The 22277-nt window shown below is 55.1% G+C and overlaps 2 protein-coding genes across 2 annotated transcripts; one reads left to right on the forward strand and one right to left on the reverse strand.

The window, feature by feature from the left end:
- Positions 1-259: 259 nt before the first annotated feature.
- On the reverse strand, positions 260-21287 carry PPFIA3 (PTPRF interacting protein alpha 3). Its single transcript, XM_070387352.1, is given in 30 exon segments — positions 260-397; positions 469-540; positions 1050-1221; positions 1454-1522; positions 1610-1785; positions 1985-2082; positions 2496-2671; positions 3940-4002; positions 4663-4863; positions 5557-5638; positions 5989-6082; positions 6751-6878; positions 6997-7160; positions 8220-8442; positions 9581-9768; positions 10319-10463; positions 10742-10821; positions 10956-11018; positions 11453-11584; positions 11709-11792; positions 12336-12470; positions 12558-12704; positions 13714-13935; positions 14247-14321; positions 14785-14859; positions 15217-15293; positions 15296-15380; positions 15756-15857; positions 16114-16368; positions 21075-21287. Coding segments are annotated over 28 exon segments (3555 nt in total). The 5' UTR covers positions 16354-16368; positions 21075-21287; the 3' UTR covers positions 260-397; positions 469-481.
- A 350-nt stretch (positions 21288-21637) lies between these two features.
- Positions 21638-22227, forward strand: C18H19orf73 (chromosome 18 C19orf73 homolog). The gene is given in 4 exon segments (XM_070388459.1): positions 21638-21746; positions 21789-21868; positions 21870-22012; positions 22044-22227. Coding segments are annotated over 4 exon segments (516 nt in total).
- Positions 22228-22277: the final 50 nt, after the last annotated feature.

The following is a 22277-nucleotide window of genomic DNA, read 5'->3' on the forward strand; positions in this document are numbered from 1 at the left end:
AGGAAGACTTGGGCCCCGCAACTGAGAAGAAAGAGGAGGGGTCAGCCTCTCCCCGCATGCGGCCCGGGAGGGAAGCCCCGCCCCCTTCCCGCGGGGAAAGGGCACCCATCTCCCATCGGAAACTGATCAATAAATTACAAAGTAGAGGATAGGGAGGCGGAAGTTTGGGGCGGGATTTCTTCCTGCCCTCTTCTTCCCCCCTCTCAGTCCAGTGCATGTGGTTTGGTCCAGGCCCAGTCCATTTGTGAGGCGGGGACCAGCATTCCCCGTTCGTCTGTACAGATGGTCCAGTCCGCGGCGCGAGCTCCCCAGTACACTCTCCCCGGCGAGACCATACTGTGGGCAGGAGGGGGAACAGCCCAGCCTCTGAAAGGTTCTTCCGTCCGAGTGAGGTCACCTGCATTGACGCCAGGCGTGAAGATCCACTGTGCCGCCCCGATCCCCAAGATCGCCCAGTACGGTCCTCACCTGGAAGCCTACACTAGCAGGAATAGGTCCGGACAGAAACGCCATCTGCCCGGGAACTCCCAGAAGTCTGGCCTGGAGGGAGAATGAGCATTGGTTCAGCAAAGCGCAAGCGCAAGCGCAAGCGCGCGCGCAAACACACACACACACACACACCCCTGACACACACACACACACCCCTGACACACACACACCCCTGACACACACACACACACCCCTGCCCAGTTCCTCCTCCACCTAAGCGTCCTCCCTTGGATTCTCCCTCCCGAGAAGCCAACGACTGCCTGACTCCCTCCAAGCCAGTTTCCATTCCTTTCTCAAAGCCTCCGGTTCCTTCAAAATGCCCCAGGTGACACTGGACGAGTTCATTTCCCACCCTGGAAAACGGGGTATGCTGGGATTAATCCATTCCACACCCTAAGGAGGGAGTTGGCTTGTTGGAGCGGTCCATTTGTCGTGGGTGGGGAAAAAGGGACTAGACCATTTCAGAACTCGGGAAGGCTGCTGGAATGTGGAGATGGTCTCTCCCCCGACACCTAAGAAGGGGAGGGGAGCAGAGGCTGTCCCATTTGGTATCCGCCCACCTTCCGGCTGCAGCTTGCGGAGAGGGAGCCCGGGCGAGCCCAGAGCCCCTGCTGCGGCCGAACGAAAGTTGGGGGGCAACATCTCAGCTGAGTCGGGGGTTACGCCTCGGAGGTCCTTCTCTCGGAACATCTTCCGCCAGGATGGGGAGCGGCTGAAGGACTTGGCACTGTCCTAGGTATTAGGGGTGCAGCCAGCTGGTGAGGGACTAGGGCCGCGTTTGGACTCCGCTCCTCTTTTTGACCCCACCCCTCTCCGGCTCCCTTCGCTCATTTAGCCTCGCCCCTTCCCTGGCACCGCCTCCAACCGCGACTCCTTGGCCAATCAAGCCCCACCCCTTTAGCTGCGAGTCTAGAGGGGCTGCCGGGAGCGTGGAGTCCCCTACGCTTGCTGCTGCTGCGCCCACCTCATCCAGCCGCCTGTCTGTGCCCAAGGAAATGAGGTTGCTGAATTCCTTTTCCAAGAGCTGCCGGGCCTGCAGGGGAGAGGTGGGAGAGAGGCTGCAGCGTGCAGTCTGCAAGATGGGGATGCCCAGTGTGCCCCGGGCCCGGCGGCAGCTCACCTGTGCATTTTGCGTGGGGATCTGCAGAAGCAAGGCCAGGTCGGAGTAGTCGAAGGTCTCGTCCAGGGCGAGCAGTGCCCCGTGCACCCCGCTCTCCGTGAGGTTCGTGGCGAATTCCTTCAGGCCCAGCCCGGACACCCAACCCATGACCCGCTCATTGGACCACACCATCACGTCTGGGGATGGAAGGGACCCTCAGCTGCACCCTTCCTGGGGCCTGGTCCTTCGTTTATCCTCTATCTCCAACCCCATTTCCTCTTCCTGTCTCCACCCCGTCTCCCCTGGCCTCCCTCCCCTTCCCTATTGATGCTTCCTCCAACCCTGTCCCAAACCCCTCCACATGGCTCCCAGCTGGACTCATACTTTTCTACTCACCTCGGATCTGGGTCTGACTCTCTTCCCGCCTCCGCTCCAAGTCCTTCCTGTCATAGTTGAGCCGTTTCAGACACATGATCCCATAATGCAGGCTCACCCTGAGTAGCAGAGATAGCAGAGTCACAGAAGAGCCCCACAACCCCAGTGACTGTTTTCCCTGTTGCTTGTGGTTTTCTGGGAGAGGCTGGGGAATTGCTCCACTGGATCTGTTCTATTGATTGCTGACCTTCCCAGGAGCAGGGATATTTTTTAAAAAGCAGTTCCTGTTAGCCAACCTGTAAGGGGTATGGGGTCAGCTAGCCAAGCTGTCTCAGGACTTGGACTATTCCTACTGGACCATCTTAATGGGTGGAAGGGGCACAGGAGTCTGGATTTCCTAACAATCCAGGCTAAAGGACCAAAGATAGTCCAAGATGAATTAATTCCCACATCACTGGTCCTATTTGCCAAAGACTCTCTAGAAGTGGGGGCCTCCCCCACTTGGACTGTCGCCACTGGCCAGGCAACTCACCTGTGAAAGCTGTCCACCATCTTGAGCTGGCCCCGGAGTTCCTTCTTGTTAAGATGATCTAACATTCGGGCATCCACCAGCGACTCCATGAAGTAGCTGCGGTACTGGGGCAGCCCCAAGCTGGGCAGCCAGTCGTTCCCCACCCATTCGTGGTTCATGTCGCCATATGCCAGGATCTGGGGCCATGGGCAGGTGGGGGAGCAGTCAGGCCTTCTGACCCCTTCCCATGTGTGTATGAAAGGGTACAGTACCACCCTCTCTCTCCCAAATCCAAGGTTGTTCTTTCTCTATCCCGTAGCAGGACAATGGCCAGTCTCTGCTCAGGACAACGGGCAATCCAAAACTGTTTCCTTCTCCTTCATACTGACAACACAGGCCCTTGTCTACTCAAAGCATCATTATCACTTGCGAACTTGCTGAAATTGCAGAATCTCAGACCCTAGGCTACTGAATCGAAATCCTCATTCTCACAAGAGCCTCAGGTGATCTGAACAGTATATCTAAGTACTAGTCTAGCATCGTCCCCAACTCAAAACAACTGATCAGTCCAATATCACTATTCCTCCAAGTCCGCACAACAGATTCTTCCAGCGTAGCTCCCTCCCCAACAAAGGATAACGGATTCATCTACCACTCTTGCGCTGTCCGAGAAATTCTAGCCCGATGCTACAATCTGGCCCAGGACAATATTCTGGATCCACCCCCAAGTCCTTCACTCCTCCCAGCATGAGCAAACAATCCATACCTTGGGCTGTTGGAAACAAAGACCCAACATAGCTCCTGTACTCAGGTGAGTTCATACCTCTCGCCCTCTTGAGAATAAAATGTACTTCCTTCTACCCAACTTCTTCTCAGCCTGATGTACCCTGCCCACCCGCAACCCCGCCCCAAATGCTTTCCCTTTTGCCCCAGTACAAAGTGAGGGGAACAGCCTCACTTCCCTCTGCCATAGGGCAAAGAGCCACTCAGCGTTTCCCTCTAGTTACAGCAATGAAACAGCCCCTGGAGCCCGCGCAACCGACCATAGTGGGATGACCCGCACACCACTGGCAATGGAACAGTCGGGCTTCTACACGGACCCCACCAAGTCACAGTGACAGCCCAGAGCAGAGCTCCGCGCAGCGCCCCCCCGCGGTGAGGATGGAATGCTCCGGCGAGGGGCGGGGCGGGGCGGGGCTCGGAGAAGGAGGGGCGTCCATGCAGCGTGCACAGCCTGTTCATGCGCCCACAGCCCGCCCCGCGCCCCCTACCTGCTCCCAGCTGATCTCCTTGGTCTCCTGACCAGTTAGTGGGAAGAGGGGAGAGAAGGGGTGGGTTAAGGGGCAGGCGGAGGAGGGCGGGAAGGACGAACGGACGGACAGACAGCCACAGACTCACCCGCCACCCGGCCCCTGCCCAGGGAAAGTTAGTGCCACCCCCAAGGCCACGGGCAGGGGGCACTCACAGGCTTGGTCGTCGCGGTAAGGGACTCCATCTCCTCGTGTGTCATCCACACATTTCCTGTGGACTGAGGGGTGAGAGGTGTTATGGAGGTTGGGAAAGAGCTTCTGGACAGGGGAGGGGAAGAGAGTCGTGCTCCTGGAGGAGCCGAATTAGGCATGGGAACACATCATTTTCTGTATGGAACAAAATGATAAAATGTTAGAAGGCAGTAAATGCCATGGGGTAAAAAAAAAAAAATAGGTGTTCATATATGATGGAGCTGGGGACTAGTTTAGCTGTTGAGTTAGGGAGGCCTCTTGGAGGTGGTGACATTTGAGCTGAGACCTCAGGGATGAGTAGGAGCCAGCCTTGGAGGTAAAAAAGAGGGAGGGGTGCTCCAAGAAAAGGGAGCAGCAAATGTCAAGGAGCAGAGCAGAAAAGGAGCTGGGAAAGGGGCCCCTCATCATGGGACTTGCAGAGAACCATATGAATTTGGGTTTTTTTTCCGGGATAGGATCCTTCTGCTGCGGTGTGTAAGACAGACTGAGGGTTGGAAGTAGAGGGGAGGCAGAGAGACCTGAAGGGTGTCCCACCCTCAGAGATAATCCAGTGAGAGACTGTGCGGAGCAGGGTATATCTGACAAGACAGAGCTAGAATGAGTGGACTCAGGACTGGCTACTCTGAGGACAGTACTCTGAGGATTGGCTACTCCAGCAGGGGCTGGGATTGGCTCTGGACACTCACGGTGCGAGAGGAGGCAGGAGCAGAGGGTGAGGTGAGTGAGACCATCTCCTGGATGGCAAGGCGCAGCTTGAGCCGGTGCAGTGGGTTGCTGATGCCAATCTCACGCTGGATCTCCGTGTCTGACAAGTTGGCCATGATGGCACCACTCTTGACATTGGCCCGGCAGGCGGCCACATACCATGCAGGCATGCCTACCCACAGCTGGACCAGAGGGAGAAAGTGAGGAAGGGGTGGAAATGAGACAGAGAGACAGAGATATATCACAAGAGAAATGGGAGAAGGACAGAAAGAAAGGGGGAGAGGGAGACAGAGAGGTGGGGAAAGGCAAGTGGGGGAGAAACAGAAAGACATGAGAAAATTGGCAGTGAGGCAAAGACATCAAGAGTCAGAGGGAAACACAAAGAGACGAAGGACAGTCAGAGAAGGGTGAGCCCAGAGTCAGAAGGGAGAGAGAGACAGAGATGAGAGGCAGAGAGGCGGAGAGAAAGCAGCAAAGCACATTGAGAGAGAGAGACATGGGAAGAAGTACGGGGAATGACAAAAACAGAGAGATGAGGAGAGGCAGAAAAATAGAGAAAGAGAATCCCAGAGACAGAGGCATGGGAAGACACAGAGAGAGAGACAATAGAGAAAGAGAATCCCAGAGACAGAGGCATGGGAAGACACAGAGAGAGACAATAGGGGCAAGATGGGCATGGTGAGGGGCGAGGGGAGAAGGAATAAAAAGCAACAGGAAGGTCCACAAGAAACCTGACCCCTCCCAGGACCTCACCCCCCAGCTCCCTTCCCCGACACCTCTGGGCCAGGAGGATGGCACAGGGTCAGCCAGCCCTGACCATGGGATTCTCAGAGGGATTGGGGATGAAGAGTCAGGACATTTCTGGACCCCAGTACCTCTAGCCAGGAGACCACAGTGGGCCCATCCCAGGCAGCAAAAGGCAGGCCCTGACGGCAGGCCTCTTCCAGAAGTTCATGCCTGAAGAGAGAGGGCCATGGCAGGAGGTCTCAGGGGTAGATACACCTAGCCCTCTCAGATAGCTCCCTTCACCAACTGCTCCCCGGCCCCATCCACAAAAACAACTTTTATGAATGTAGAAAACGTGGCAGAAGGTAAAAGAACACAAATACTGTGGTTCTTTATAATCCCCCTCCCCCAGCACACATGTACACACACACCAAACAAATGAAAAGAGGAGGGAAAAAAACCCCAACCCTCTAGGAGTTCCCAAATTTCCAAGCACGCTCAGGATCTTGGACGCCCCCTCCTAGAATTTTCTTACTTATGACCAACCCTCCCCCGCACACACACCACACACCCACACTCACTTCCTCTTGTTCCTCCGGTCCTTATCTCCTGGGCCCGTCAGCTTGGCTAGCCCCAGAGGGTCAGTGGCCAGTGTCTCGTCTGAGGGTGTTCCAGCTGGAGGCAGGGAGGGGCCAAAATTTGGAGAGTCTCAGAGGGGAGGCAGAATCTTTGATGCTGGGGGGTTGAGAAGGATGCCAGGAAAGCAGAGGCCCAGAGGGATTAGTAAATGAGGCCACACAGAGGGAGTGATAAAACCACACAGGAAGCAATGCCACCTCCTAGGCAAAGAATTGGAGAAACCCCCCAAATAGAGCTGATGCACTGGGCTGGCCTTGGTAAAGGTGGCAGTGCTATGCTGCTAAGTTCTTAACAACTGGCTCCCTGGGGACGAAGAGGTATTTCCTGATTGGTAGTATTTGCCAGTTTCCATGGTGTAAATAATCCCACCAATTTCAGGCTACCGAATGTGATGTCAAAGCAGCTCATAAAATTCCTGAAAATTTGACTAACTTGGATTTCACAAGTCAGACAAGCAAGCTCCTCTCTATTAAAAAAAAAAAACAAAAAAAAAAACAGGTAAATGAAATAAATTCATTTGTCCAACCATCACTCAGGCAGGCCTCAGAGTACCCTTCTTGCCCCTTCTCCCCTCGACTTCTGCCAAGGTTCCAGTGCTCAAAATGCATTACCAAATGATTGTGGACAGGACTGTATGTCAAGTGAATATGTAAAGGAGGAGGAAGGAAGGAATAAAGAAAGGGAGAGGAAATCAGGGGACTCACCCAGAGAAGAGCTGTCCCGACCTGGTGGTCCCATTCTCCCCTTCTCCTTCTTGCCAAAGAGACGGCCTATGGACGACTTGATGCTCTTCTTCTTGGGAGCTTTGTGCAGGGAATCTGGGGTGCCCTCACTGGGTGAGCAGGACAGAGTGAAGGTAGATCCCATCTGGTAGGTTCCAAGTCTTTGTCCACTCCCATCTCCTCCTCCCAAGCAAGTCCCTCCCTGTCTCGTCCCTTATTCTTACTGACCTTCCCCGTGATGGCCCTCCATCCTCCAGGGATCCCGCCTGCAGTGCCAAGGCTTGTGTCATTCTCTCAAGGCGGGCAGAGCGAGGAGTGGGAGGTGGGGTGTCTCCTGGGATTGCCGGCCCCTCCCCTCGGGGAGCCACAGCTTCCTCCTTAGGGACATGATTCTGTAGACAGGCAGAGTTGCTACTGAGTCAGAGGGATCATGTTGGGGGCTCCTCATTAGTTGGGAGGTATACCAGGTGTCTAGGATACCCCTGATTTGGACTATCACTTCTAAAGATAGGCTAGATTAAGTGGGAGTGAATTGCAGAAATATAAAGCCAATAACTTCAGTCCCCCTGGAGCTTGACGAGCCCATATTTCTACTGTCTTAGCTTCTGGTGTCAGGAGTGGGATCTGCTCAGTTTCAAGAAAATCTAATGACTTACAAGTTCTGAAAATAGGAAAGCTGAGTTTAAGGCAATAAAACAGGGTTATAGCTCTTGTGCCTGCCTCTAAGGTCAATTCTGGGGCCATTATAATAGTTCTCAAATGTACATTTAGTCACAGAATATATATATTCTGTATCCAGTGGTTAAGTGGTTAAGACTTGGTCCTCTCACTGCTGGAGCCCAGGGTCTGATCCCTGGTTGGAGAACTAAAATCCAGAAAGCTGCATGACATGGCCAAAAAATAAAAATCCTATGCAGAAATTTAACGCATAAAATAGGTAAAAGTAGATCAGGTCTGACTAAAGTACAAGTTAGGGTTCAGGAATCTAGTGACTCAGCCTCCCCTTTGCCCCCCTTTTTTAAATTTTGAGAATTATTTATTTTTAGCTGCACTGGGTCTTCATTGCTATGCATATGCTTTCTCTGGTTGCAGTGAGCACAGGCTGCTCTTTAGCTGCAGTGCACGGGCTTTTCATTGTAGTGGTTTCTCTTGTGGCGCATGGGCTCTAGGGCACAGGCTCAATAGTGGTGCATGGGCTTAGCCTCCCCCCAGCGTGTGAAATCTTCCTGGAGAAGGGATCGAATCTGTGTTCCCTGCACTGGCAGGCAAATTCCCAACCACTGGACCACCAGGGAAGTCCTCCTTTGCCCTCTGAGTTGAGCTTTTAGGGGAAGCTAAGGTTGCTATCACTGGTGTGATGGTTATCGTTGCTGTTTGTTAGAGAGCCCTGTTTATGACCTCCCTCCACCACCACCATCACCACCAAGCTGAGGAGACTTAAGAATACTCACAGCTTTGTCGGTGCCCTCACGGGCAGGGCTAGGGGGTGCCAGACGGGGTGTTGAGTGGCCAGAGCTGGGAGGGGAGGGGCTGGCGAGGGTAGAGGTGGTGAGGGAGGGGGGCAGTGAGCAGCTGCTGCGGTAGCGGCCCAGTGAGTCCAAGCCAGAGCCTGACACCCGGCTCTCCAGCTCTTCTGCCCTTTGTTCTGTTGTCTCCTTCTCCTCTTGGATTAACCTGAGGAGGGAAATGGGGAGACAGGATGAGAGGACTGAGGCAGGCAACAGGAGAGGGAGCCTGGGGGGGCTTCCCTGGTGGTCCAGAAGTTAAGACTCCATGCTTCCAATGCAGAGGATGCAGGTTCAATCCCTGCTTGGGGAACTAAGATCCCACATGCTGCACTGCACGTCCAAAAGGAGGAGTCTGGGGATCCCGATGGACCAGGAAGGCTTGGTGGAGCAAAAATAATTCTGGGGAAGGCACAGTGAGGTCTTGGTGGATCCCTGATGGCCTTACAGGTTCAAAGGGAGTCAAGGGATCATGTTAGGCTCTGGAGGTCGTGGAAAGATTAGGGATGACAGGATGACCAGAGTGTGCCTCAGGATGACCCTGATGATGACCAAGTGGCTCTGGAAAATCATAAATGGATGACCATGGGCAAGAGGTCAAGTTATAAGGAGGATAGAAAGAGCAAGCTCATAATAAGAGAAGGCTGAGATCAGGGACTCTGAAGTCAATCTGGGATCTGGGAAGGTCATAGAGACATTTGGTGAGAGTCAATATCTCCAGTCAGAATGAGTTGGAATGGAAGATGGTGGTCAGGTTGATATGTTTGCTGGGGCCCATGCAAAGTGTGTTATCAGAGAATTGCTAAGTAGGGCAATTGCTGGGGAATCCAAGTAGACTTTACGTGATGGGGGAGTCTTAATAAACTGAGGATTTTTGTTATATCAGGTAGAAGTTCTTGTTATCTAGAGTCGAGGTTCTTGAGGTGTTTTGGATTGGGGACCTCGTGTAGAGATTCTTAGGGTACTGGGAGTCTCTGGGTAATGGCTGCTTGAAGTCATGAAAGCTGTGATATAATGGAGGACTCTTGATGGACTGGATTGTGATTTTTGGTATCTGAGGATGCAGTCTTGGGTATTTTGGGAAATTGTGAGTACTATTTGGGGTGGGGAGGTGTATAATGTATAAGTAGCACATAGGAGACTTCTGGGTATTTCCTCAGACTATTCCAGAATAGTGTTGGGCTGGGAGAACTCCTTGAGGATGATTAGGAAAGGAGTTGGGCTTAGGTATTCAGATCAGTCTCCAGAGCCAGAGGGGCTGTGGGCTTAGCTCAGGCAGGACAAGAAAGAACTGGGCCAGTGCTCACTTGATCTCTTTGTTGATGGCCTCCAGCTGCTCCTGAAGCATGATGGCCAGTGTCTGAACATCTGCCTGCCCGCTGGGGGACAGGAGCTCAGCTCCAAACATCCCCTCGGCCTCCTCTTCATCTGAGCCATCCAGCTCGCCAGGGAATGGAGGTGGCATGGACCCCGCAGGGGCAGACCTCTCCCACTCCTGTCTCTGTGTGGAGACAGAAGGATGGCAGGTGGACAGGAGCCAAAGGCAGATGCTGTGTCTTCCCTCACTGCTCCGGACCCTTCCCACCCTCCGTGACCCTGCCCTCATCCGTTGACACTAACTGCCCTCACCCTGTGATCCAGTCCCCACAGTTTCCCCAGCCCACCTTTCTCTCTTGGTGGGGCCCTTTTTTGACCCCCCCTGACACCCCCCACAACCTCCCCTGAGTCCACTGTTTCTTTTGACACAGCCCACTTCTTTTCTTCACTTAGCCCCATCCATTCTAGGATTCTACACCTTGCACATCATCTCCCCCAAAACCCTCTTCCCAGCCCATCATTCCTCTAAAGTTCTCACCAGGCAGCAGGACATCCACGCGAGGAGACATCAAGGCAAGTGGGGATGATGAAAGAAGAGAAGACAGTGTGGGCCCAGGAAGCCTTACTTCTCCACTAGTCCCCACCCAGAGCCCTGCATACTGGGAACCACCTCCTACTGCTGCCCTCCCAGGCCCTGCTCAGTCCAGGCCCCAGAAGTGGCTGCTGACCTTAGAGGGCTCATCCTTGACCCCTGACCAGCGGCCCCTCTTGCTTGCCCGGCCACTGCCAGCCCCATAGGGGTCCAGGTGGGCACCAGAAGGTAAGGTGGGTGCCTGAGAGTAACGGAGCTCCAGGGCACTGCCAGGGAGAGATCTGTGGGCATGGAGAGGGTGGAGACCAAGGGGTCAGGAAAAGGAAATAGAGGTCAGTGGTCATGTGGAAGGGCTTGGGGTCAGAGGACTGGAAGAAGGATCTTATGTTAAAAGTCAGGAAAAAAGGGTCTGGGGCCAGAGATCATGAAATCAGGGGTCAAAAATAAGAGGGGCCAGTGGAAGTCTCAGGAGGACAGGGAGGGGAATCGGGAGACTTGGGAAGCAGAAGGGATGTGCTTGGCCAAGGGGGCCCCATGGGCACAGGAAAGTTACTGTCACCTGGAGTAGGACGACGGTGGCCTCCCCCGAAGCTGGTCAATCTCCATCTGCATCCGCTCCATCTCAGCCAGGAGCTGCTCCTGGGGGAGGAGGTTGGAGAGGCCAGGTCAGAATCTGCCCCCTTCTGAGATCGGTCCCTCCCAGCTGGGCTGATTCCAGCCCCAGTAAAGCCTGCTCCATTTCTCTGGCCCTCACCCCCCAGGCTCCTCCCTACCTTGTTGAGCAGCAGCTCATCCTGAAGCTTCTTCATGTTGGCAATCTCCTCGCTTAGTGAGTTCTGTAGGGGGACAGGGGTGCAGTGAGGGGCCAGAACCTGGAAGAAGCCTCCAGTGCACAGAGGCAGGCCTGAGGGGACCCCAAGGGGAATGGGTGGATTGGAATGGTGAGCTAGAGGGTTGTGGAGTGAAGATGCTGCTGAAGACGGGAAGTCCCTAGGAGCCCAGAATTCAGCATCCTGTGTAATTTCAGCAGATTCAGAGTTTGAGGACCCATAGGGCTATAGGCTTGGGGAAACGCCAAGAATTCAGGGTATAGGTGCCCCAGAATTCAGCTCTAGGGTGTTCAGGTGAAATAGTGCTGGTCCCAGCAATAGAGCAGTCTGTCAGATTCAAATTCCGGATGCCTAGATTTGAGGAGATCTCAGATAATGGTTTGGGGAAAGGTCTGGGCCCCCAAGATTCCAGTTTATGGGAGTCCTAGATTGGGGCGCACCTTCTCCTCCAGGGCCCCCATGCGCTCCTTGAGGTGAAGCTGCAGTCGTTCGTTGGACTCGCTCAGCAGCTTGTCCACTGTCTCGGACAGCCGCTTATTGTGGTCATCGTTCATCTTCTCCCGCTGCCGGGCCTGCCCAGAGGAGAGCAGGGCACAGGTGCTGGAACCCTGAGCGCTGCCCCTGCTCCCAGCTCCCACCCACTTCAGCCCACCTTCTCATCTAAGGCTCATCCCCCAAGCCTCAAAGCCCCCTCACCCGCTGCAGCTCCTGGTTCTTCTCCTCCAACTGGGCCTCCAGCTGCCGAAGCCGCTCCTCAAAATTCCCATGACGTTCCTCAGCCTGGAAGTTGGAACCCATGGCATCTGACTGTTCCACTAGGACCCGTTCAGGCCCCAGGCCCCACCTCCTCCAAGGCTGGCTTCCAGGCCCCGCCCCTGGAGCTCTAGGCTCCTGTCCAACAAAACTCCAAACCTTGCACTTGAGTCTCAAGCCCTGCCCTCTTCTATAAGCTCTGTCCCCTTCTCAGTTCAGGTCCCACCCATCCTTTTAGTCCAAACTAGAAAACACCCCTGAGTCGGGAAGATCCCCCGGAGGAGGAAATGGCAATCCACTCCAGTATTCTTGCCTGGAGAATCCCATGGACAGAGGAACCTGGCGGGCGCTACAGTCCACAGGGCGACTTAGCAGAGAACACCACCTTCCACCAAACCTCTAGGCCTTTCCCCCATTCTAAGTCACGTCCCTTTCTAGATCCCAGGCCCTGCCTTTTCCATCTGAATTCAGGCTGTAGGTCTTCAACCCCTCCAGCCTCTAGGCCCCGCCTCCCCTAAGCCCCACCCCTTCGCCCCAGAGACTCAAAGCCCCGCCCCAGGTCTCCCTCACTTTATTGAGAGCCGCCACGCGCTGGGCCAGCTGGGCCTCAATTTCTGGCAAGGTCTCTGCTTTCTGCAGTGTCTGCTGGAGCTTCTGCTTGGCGTCGTCCAGCCACTCGGCCAGCTGACGGCTCTTCTCTTCACTCTGGGGGACACAGACAAGGGAAAGGGAGGAGCTTGGTCATATGGGCCACAGCCTCGCCCCTCCGCCCCTCCCGGGCCGTGCCCTCACCTGTCGGTACAATGACTCCTTGCTGGCCAACTCGTTTTCCAACTTGTCGTTGGCGTCGTGCAGAGAGGTGGCCTCGCGCTGGGCACTCAAGTAGCGCTTCTCTAGGGTTGTGATCCGTTCCTCCATATCCTCCCGCTGTGCCAGTGCCTGCAGAGGTGACAAAGGACCGCGTGGACTACAGCTCCCACTAGGTCCTGTGGGTAGCCTAGGCTTAGAACCTCAATTCAGGCACCCCAGGGTACACTGGGAAATGAAGTCCCCTGCCATCTGGGGGTCAGAAAGATGGAACCACACCTGCCAAGAGCTCCTGAGAATAGCCAACATTACATTGCCTGCCCTCTGCCACCTGACAGATAAAATGGCGGTGCAGCACCTCCCATAAACTTCTGGGACAGTACTAGCTTATCATACGGATGACCTAAGGCCCAGGGGATGGAAAGTCTCTACTCTTCTTGGCCCACTCAAAAACCCAAGTCTTACATTTTTCAGCAACTTCTGGCACAACTCAGATTTAGAATCACAGAGCAAATGCCCTAGGGTCTCACAGAAAACAAATGTCCTTTCCATCTGGGAGGCAAAATCTCCCAAGACCTCCCAGGGTAGCACAGGTTTATAAAACCAGAGAAGGTGTTCCAGGGTATCGTGGGGGATGAACATCTGCCTGGAGGCCGGTGTGGTGAGACCACACTTCCTAATAAGCCCTTGGGCCATCCACACTTCAAATCCGAGGTAAAAGCCCCAGTGGATGATGAAAGCAAAAGTGCTCTCTCTTCTTTCTCATTCAGTGCTTTAAAGAATCCATGCCCTACATTTCTCAGCAGTCCCTGCAGCGTGGGAGTTGAGATCAAGGAGCGTCAGCCAGGATGGGGTGAAATACAGCCAATGGAGTTCAGCTAAGAGGTGGGAAAGAATTTCCCAGTGGTAACATAAAAACTACGACCAGATACTGGGTGACTACCATGTATGTGCCATGTACCAACTCTCTGACAAGGGCCATAAATCCCATTTTACAGGTGAGGAAACAAGCTCAGAGAGAAGAATCCGCACACCTTGTGGACTGAATCCAGGTTCATGAGTTCTGTGACTATGGGTAGAAGGGAACAGGGAGGGTTGGGGGGAGGGACAGAGGGCAGCCCAGCAGGGGCTCCGGCCTCACCTCCTTGAGGTCGCGCTGGAGCTTGGCGTTAGCTTCCTCGGCCTTACCCAGCTCGCGGTGGGCGGTGCCCAGCTCCTCCTCCAGCTGGCTCATCTGGCGGCACAACACCGCCAAGCGCTCCCGCAGCTGGCACACCTCCGCCCGCTGCCGCTCCAGGGCCTCCTCCAGCTCCGCCGTGCGCCGGTTCGAATCCCCACCAGGACCCAGGCCATTGGCAAGAGTCTGGAATGGGGACAGTGAGGAAGGAAAGCACAGAACTCAGATCAGGTAACAGAGATAGAATGCAAAGAGAAAGCTGATAGGGGTGAGGGGGAATCAAAGATCAGTTAAGGGCCATGGAGATCACAAATTTAGCTAGCTGACCTGAATCAGAGGTCAAAGGTCAGCAAGAGTCTGAGGGATTCAGATGGACTAGGGTCTGTGAGAATCATACCAAACATTAAAGGGACCATCGCAAAGTCACGGGGCTGAGTAGGACCACAGGGATGGGGGCCAGTGAAGAGCAAAGAGAGGGAAAGATGTCCACCTCTTACCTGCCCATCCCCATCCTTGCCGGGCTCCTCTAGCCCCGACCGGCGCCTAGACAGCTGCTCTCGAAGGCTCAGAGTCTGGCAACAGGAAAGGGAGATCAGAGTGAAGGGGGTCCTAGAATCCCTGTTTTACTTCCCACTGGCTCTGGTCCTGCTGGGCCTACCCTTATTCCATAGTCTACCCTTCGGCCCTGTGTCCTCGTCTCTCCTTAGCCACCCACCAGAGAGGAAGCCACCCTTAATCTTAACCTTAGCCTCCTTGTGCCCAGACTTACCCCACCCAACCATTTCCTCCGAAGTCAGTTCTTTCCCTTAGCCGCCCCCAGCCCTGGTTCTAACCCTAGTCCCACTGTCACAGAGCGGTACTCTACTCCCCTTAGTCCTGCCCAGTGAATTTCACCTTAGGAACCTGGTTCTCCACAGTCCAACCCTATTGGTCCTGTGCCCTAGTCCTGTCCCCAGTAGATTCTAGGACCCATCCAATCAGCTCCACCCCATTGGTAGTTCATTAGTCCCGCCTCCTTCTTGGCTACACCCCCACCTCCTGATTGCTCAGCTCCAGTTCTTCCTCTAGCACTGCCACCCGCTCCAGCGCCATTCGCAGCCGCTCTCGGACCTGAGGATGGGGGCAAGACCAAGTGAGATGGAGATCAGACCTGATCAAGGACAGCTGATGCAGAACACCTTGGGATGGACCTGATAGGATGACATTATCATTCCTCTATTTATAATAGGTGTGCAGCCCCAACCAGCTAGCAAGGCAGCTTCACCCCCTGGTATACTCCTATCCTATTACTTTTTTCCATTATCAGGTCTCAGTCAGCAGTAGTCTGTTTCAATCAATTTCAAGACAGTCAACATTCTTCCCACTTGGGCTATTTCCAACCAATCACAGCCAGAATTTCTGCCATTCAGGACAGCCCAGCCGACCACAGGTTTCTGTTCTATATGCAGTCTCTTCTGATTCTCATACCTTCTCATCCAGGGCCTTGTGATGCTCGAAGAGGGATTTTAGAGCCTTGAGTACTTCCACCTCGGAAGAGACCCCGCCGGAGACTGGGCCTGGCGCTTTACCACGGTCATGCGCAGTGACCTCTCGTGCCTGGACACCAGGCATTCCAGGTGTTCTAGGAGAAGCTACAGGGATAGAGCACCGGGCCAAGGAAAAGTGTCAAGGGAAGAGAGGCAGAGTGCAGGAAGAGGATTCAGACAGGTGGGGCAGACACAGGGAAGAAGTGGAGCCAAGTAAAGAGGTGTGGAGAAACAGGTCCGGAGAAGAGAGGGATAACGGGTCGGGGGTGGGGCGGTCAGGAAGAAGTGGTACAGAAAATGAGAACAGTTATGGAGATAGGGGAGGGGACATGAAGGAAGGAGGGGACCAGAGGAGACCCGCCCAAGTTGTGGAAGCAGGAAGAAGAAAGGAAGGCAAGAAAGGGTATAAAAAGATGGGTCAGGCTTCAACACCCAAGGCCCCGCCCACCCTGCTTAAGTCCCGCCCCCAAGACGCCTCACCCGTGTATTGTTCCGCTCCGCCTTCAGCTCCGCAATTTCTTCCTCCCGTTCTAGTAGCTGCTCCCGACACAAGTTCAGCTCCTTCGTCAGAGCCGCAAACTCCTGTTCAGTGGTGAGCAGAACTGTACATTCAGATCAATCCTTTTCCCATCTCCCTCATTCCAAAGGACTGGGAGGTTAGTAAGTCCCTCCCCTCTTGGCCAAGTCCCGCCCCTTCAAGCGACCTAGGCCCCGCCCATTAGGGGCAAGCCCCTCCTCCTTCCAAGAGTCAAGTCCCGCCCCTTCCGGCCTCCCTGCCCCTTGCCTTCGCGAGCCGAGGCCCCGCCTCCCTCAGGCCCCGCCCTGGCCCCGCCCAGACCTGGGGCAGCGCGATGCTGAGCTGCCGCTGCAAAGAGTCCTTCTCGTGGCCCAGCTCGCGCAGCCGCAACTGCGCCGTAGCAAGCCCGTCCTGCGCTTCGCGCAGCGTCTCCAGCAGGCGCTCGCGCTCGGTGAGCATCGTGACCATGAGGCGCTCCAGCTCGCCGCCAGCCTCGTCCGGGCCCAGCGCCGAGCCCCGCCGGCCATCCTCGCTGATGGTGGGCATCACCTCGCACATCATGGCGGCGGTGCTGGCCTGCGTGTACCGGGAGGGGCCAGGGAACCGAGAGCGGCTTCGTCAGAGCGCAGGCAACGAAACTGAGGCACGGTCACTGGGATACTACATAGTGAGAACTGAGGCTAGACAACCCAAGCAAGTGCACAACAGAAACGGAAACCCATCCATTCCGATCATGGTGCAAGATAAACGGAAACCCAATGCTCTCAGGAAACCAGACCTGGGTGAGAGCACTTGGAGAAACTGAGGTCAGACTTCATCTGACAACGGGCAGCAAATCTAGACTCAGCCTACTGAGAGAAACCAAAGCCGAGTGACCCACTCCCTGAGAGAAAGTGGAAAGCTTGGAAGCCCCTCCCCTCCCACCCAAGGGCTTCCCAGGTGGCTCAGTGGTAAAGAATCCACCTGCCAATGCAGGAGACACGGGTTCGATCCCTGGGTGGAGAAGATCCCCTGAAGAAGGGAATGGCAACCCACTCCAGTATTCTTGCCTGGGAAATCCATCGGGTCCCAAAGAGTCGGACATGACTGGGTGCACTAGCACTCCCCTCCAGTCCAAATCCCGCCCCTGCAAGGGGCTCAGGCCCCGCCCATCACTGGCACTGTGGGAAAATCAGTCTACCTATTCTGGCCCTGCTGAGAATTCCCTTCAACCTCACTGTATGAATGAGAAAACTCAGGCCCAGGAGAGGAAGACTATGTCTTCAGGAGGTCACTGGTAGGTAGTCAGCTGTATAATGTCACAGGGATGGCCCTGAACTGCTATTCAGCCCAATTCCTGCCTCCTTAATTGACCAGATATCTAGTTACAGGAGAATCTAAAGACTCTCTCCAGGCAGAGGGGAAAAAAAGATGGCATGGACCATGCTAGCCATTTCACACTACACAGGAATCCTAGATCCAGCTACTTCTTCCCTCAGGTCACAGGAATCTAGGTTCCCCTGTCCCTTCTGTCTCCCAGAGAAAGGAGTCTGAGCCTCCATCCTTCTCTTTCCCAGACCCAGAAGTCCGAGACCAGATCCCTCTCCTTCCAGGGCACAAGAGCCTGGGCTTTCAATCTCCAACCGTATACCCAGAAATCTCAGCCTTCAGATTTCTCTTCCCTCGGAATCCAGGCCCCCAGGCCCCAGGAGTCTGGGTGCGTGAGCTGTGGGCGGGGATGAAGGGAGCTCTCCGAGACACTCCCTCTGCTCACATCAGGTCAGACAGGTCTGGCTGGCCCAGCGGAAAGCGGGAGGGACTTACACTCTGTTCTCTCCTTTCTTTCTCTCCCTTCAGGCAGAGGAATAACCGGTTCTCAGAGTGGATAATTCCCAGCCCCACCCAATATTTGGACTATATCTACAGCCTGGGACTGGAACCTTGGACTCCAGGGAGGAGAGGTAGGGACTGAGAGCCCCAGGACCTGGGAGAGGAGACAACTAGATGCCTGTAACCTTGGGTCTTTGAAGAGGTATATCTGGAAATCTAGACATCTGAGTCCAAACACGGAGAGGTCAGATTCAAGAAAATGTTTATAAGAGAGCAAGCCAGACTTAAGGAAATTAAAAAAAAAAAAAATTAGCATGGTATCTAAAACTCAGAACCTACTCATGAGATGCAGCTAGGGATGTTTTCAGGAGGCTGCTCTAGAACTTCAGATTCCCTAAGAAGGAAGCAAAACTCAACAAGGCTGACTGTAGACTCTAGACACAATAGAGCATGCAGAAAGGATATATGCTTCCATATATACAATGTGCTTGGGGTAAGAGCCTCACATGGGGCCAAATAGAGGGGCATATTCTGGAACCCAGGTCTAGAACCGTGAACCAGCCAAGAGCAATCCAATAACTTAAAAGAGTGTCTGGCTCACCCTCAGAACCCCAAACATAGAGGGGAGGGAGATGATATCTAAGGACAGACCTAACGCAATGCTTAACAAACCTAAGTCAGAAGACAAACAAGAACTCAGAACCTACCAGGGACGAAAATATAACACAGAATATAACAGACGTCACATTCTTGGTTTCTTCACATGTCTAGATAATGTTAGAACTCAGAGGGCAGAATATTTGCTCTAGAATTCAGAACATGCCCTGGAGCAAAGGAAAAAAACCTAGAAAATAGCAAGGAGTTTGCCTGGAACTTAGAATTGCCTGGGGGAGAATGCTGAAGGAGGCATTCTGGCAATTGAGAATTTACTGGCATAAGGACTGAGCTGGCAAAGGAGGTGGGGGTGGGGGTGGTGTGTTCTAGAAATGAGGACATTTCTAGGCTGAAGACTCCAGAACAAGAGAGGGCCTAGAGCATGTTTAGAATGCTGAAGTGGCAGATGGAAGAAGCCCACAATCCACCAGGGGACAAGTTCTGAGCCAAGGTCACACTGAGGGAAAAGATAGAGAAGGTAGGGATGGATGGGCTTAGAATACAGAACCTGAAGAAGGAAGGTGCAGTGTAATCCTGGGGACTTAAGACTGTAGAACTGGATGGTATATAAAATAGGGAGGTTCAGGGACTTCCCTGGTGGTCCAGTGGTCAAGACTCTGCCTTTCACTGCAGAGGGTGTAGGTTCGATCCCTGGTTGGGGACCTAAGATCCTGCATACCTCACAGCAAAGCCCAAAAATAAATAAAATGAAATACGGAAGCATATCCTAGAACTGATAACGTGGTTTGGAGAAAAGCTAGAGCCCATAAATGGAACACACACACACATTCTAGGAGAGAATGCCCCTGGGAAAACAACAGAATCTAGAACAATGCCAAGGATTGGCTAGAACCTAGAACACACCCAAAATGAAATTTTAAAAGAAAATAAGCAAAGACTGGCTTCTTAAAAATTGGAATATGTCAGGAATTACTTGGCGGTCCAGTGGTTAGGACTAGGCGCTTTCACTGCTGGGGCCTGGGTTGGATCCCTGGTCAGGGAACTAAGATCTGTGGGGGAGGAAGGAACATATCTAAGGAGAGGAAAGTGGGCTGGGAGCTTGGCTTGGGAGCACTAACTAGAAATTTGAATTTACCTGGGGAACATCATGACTCGAATTTAGCATCTAACCTAGAATTTAGAACATACCTTGGGTGAAAAAGGAACAGAGATGTTCACTGGGAGTATTCTAGGATTTAGAAAGAATTCCACGAAGCACTGCCAGGGTGCCTGTTTAGTTGGAAATATAGAAGACAATTCTAGATCACGAAATGAACCTAGGTCACAGAGCACATCTGGAGGAAGGGATGTATGCTCGGCTTATCAATCTGAGAATGTACTTGAAGGATAGGGCATCACGATATGAAAAAATCATAATGGGGTGCTGGAAGCATCTCAAGAACCTGGGTCTCAGGGGAAAATATTGGAAACCCCAGGAAGCCCAAAATCTGAGCTGATATGGGGATGAGGCAGGGGTTTTTCAAGGCCACCAGAACTGATGGGCAATAGTGAGGCTGTAGGGACTTGGGTCCCTAAGAGTAACAGCTGAGCAGCTAGATACTTTGGAGATCAGAGTTGGGGAACTGGACTCCTGAATCTTTGTGGAGGCAAAAGACAGGAGATGGAAGTTTGGAGCCTGAGTCCTTGTTGGAAGGGAAGGCAGGGGTAGATGGCTTTGATGAGCAGTACAGAAGGTGGGGTCTGAACTCCTGGGTCGCTGAGGGGAGACAGGATCAGGGACAGGGCATTTAGGTCTTCAAGGGGGAGGACGGGCAGAAGCCAGTGAATTGCATTAAGAATTGCATTCTGAGCCCCTGAAAAGGAGGAATCATGTGCCTGAATCCCTAAGAGGGCAGATGTTGGGGTGCCAGGAGGCTGGGTATATTTATTGGAGGGGAACAGGGCTTTGAACTGGGTCTCTAAAGGGGGTAAAGGCTGGGAAACTGGATTCCTTCCTGGAGTGGTGAAGGCTACCAGCTGGGGCCTCTAGCCAGAGGAAGTAAGGACTGACAAGGCTTCCAGAGCCGGGTAGGATCTGGATCCCCGGATGCCAAGATCCCTAAGGTGGACCAGGCAAGAACATTCAGAAGCCCCGACTCCTCAAGTAGCAGCTGGGGTCACCACAACTGGGGTGCTGAGGATGGGGCTGAGAGCCTGGCCAGAGGAATCCTGAGGCCCGGGCGCCCAGGTCGGGGAGGGCCTGGGTATTCCCGGGTCAAAGGCGCGGCGAGGGGGATCCCCGCGCCGCCGGCGCCCCCTCCCCGGCGGCGGCAGCAGGAGATGGGGGAGGCAAGGCTGCCGAGAATGGTGACCATGGACAGCTCCAGAGCGGGCCTGTGTCCAGGGCGGCCGCTGAGCCGGCCTGGACTGAGGAACTCGGCCGGCTGTACAAGCCGGAGGACCGGAGATGGGCTGACTGGGTCCCCGAATGGGGGACTATGCGGACGCGACCGGGGGAGGGGGGCGGCTCTAGCTGGGGGAGTCTGACACAGCCTTGGCCGGTGTCGATCTCCCAGGACTGGGCCGAGGAGGAGGATCTTGGTCCAGAGGGGGTTCCCGGGGCTGACCTGGGAAATTAAGGCTCCTGGGCCCTGGAGGAGGCGCAAGGCGGCAGTACGCCTGGGATCCTAGGGTTCGGTTGGGGACTCTGAGAACCGGGAGGGACACGCCTGAGTCTCTGGGGTCGGGCTGTGAAATCTGGGCTGTGAGGTCCTCGGGGAAGGAGAAGAGAATTCAGGTTCTCGGGGAGGCGGGGGAAGCTCGGCGAGGGGTCCCCCGGGTGGGCGCTGCCAAGCGGGCCGGGCCGGGCTCTTACCTACCTGGTCCGCGGCGGCTGCGGGCGGAGCTGGGCTGCAGGAGGGACGTGGGGGTGGGGTGGGGGGACCGGGCGGGGCCCCTGGCGGCGGCCGGGGCCCGGATCTGTAGCTCTGGAGCCCGGTCTCCGCGGCTCGCGCGGGCTCCGCGTCTGTTGCTCCGGCTTGGGCGCTGGGGACCCCCTCCCCTTCACCGTCTAACAGCCCTTTACCCCTTAAAATAGCCCCCTGCCCCTGTCACCGTTCAGCCTCCCCCCGCGAGGCCGCAGCCGCCAGATCTAGGGGTGCTCACCAGCGCCCCCCAAATCCCACCTTCCCCCGCCAAAAAATTCCTCCTCCCTCCTCCCCCCGGCAACCAGCGCTGGGGCGGTCGTGGCCCCTTTAACAGGAGACTGACAGACGGCGCCGAATGGCCAATGGGAGGCGGTGTCGGCGCCGGCCGGCGGTTAAACCCCGCCCCCGCGCTGCCTGGGAGGGGTCGCGCGGGCGGAGAGCGGGAGGCAGGGCTAAGGCGGGTCGGCCAATAGGCATGCGGCGTGAGGCGGCTGGGGCGGGAGGCGGAGCCCGGCATGGGGATGATGTCACCTGAAGCGAGTGGCGCGCGGCGTGGAACGCCAGTCGCGACCCCGGATTCCGGCGGTGGCGCGCGCCTGCCCTCGCGCCGCACGGGACAGGAGGGTTGGGCGGGCGGCGAGGTGGGAGTAAAAGATGGCTTTTAAGATGGGGGCGGCTCCCGGAGACACGCGCTCGGGTTATAAGGTGGGGTGAATGCCTGGTCGACGAGTGCACCTTACTCTGCACCCCCTGAGCCCGCCTCGGGAACTGCACGTGGCACCCCCACCTCCCGCGCAGACTATTGCGCGGCCGGCAGGGCTCCCCCGGCGGACTAGGCTAATGGTTCGCTCCGCCCCGCCCACACGGAGGCCGCCCACTGACTCTGGCGCGTTTCGGGACTCCTCGTCAAACCAGCTACAGAGAAAGGGGGCTTGGCTTCCGCCCTCAGAATCTCGGAAGGGTAGGGGGAGTTGTCTTCAGCTCTGATCCCGCGCTCAGACCCAGACCGGGTCCCAGCCTCCATCCTGGACTTATCCCCGGGAAGCCGGCCAGCCTCTGTCTTCGGACCTGGCAAAAAGTCTCAAGCTCCGCTCTCAGACCCTGAAAAGGGTCTGGTCTCGACCTCAGCTTCTCTCCCGCCCACATCTCCAGACA

Source organism: Bos mutus, chromosome 18, assembly GCF_027580195.1.
Source record: "Bos mutus isolate GX-2022 chromosome 18, NWIPB_WYAK_1.1, whole genome shotgun sequence".
NCBI classification, from domain to species: Eukaryota; Metazoa; Chordata; class Mammalia; order Artiodactyla; family Bovidae; genus Bos; species Bos mutus.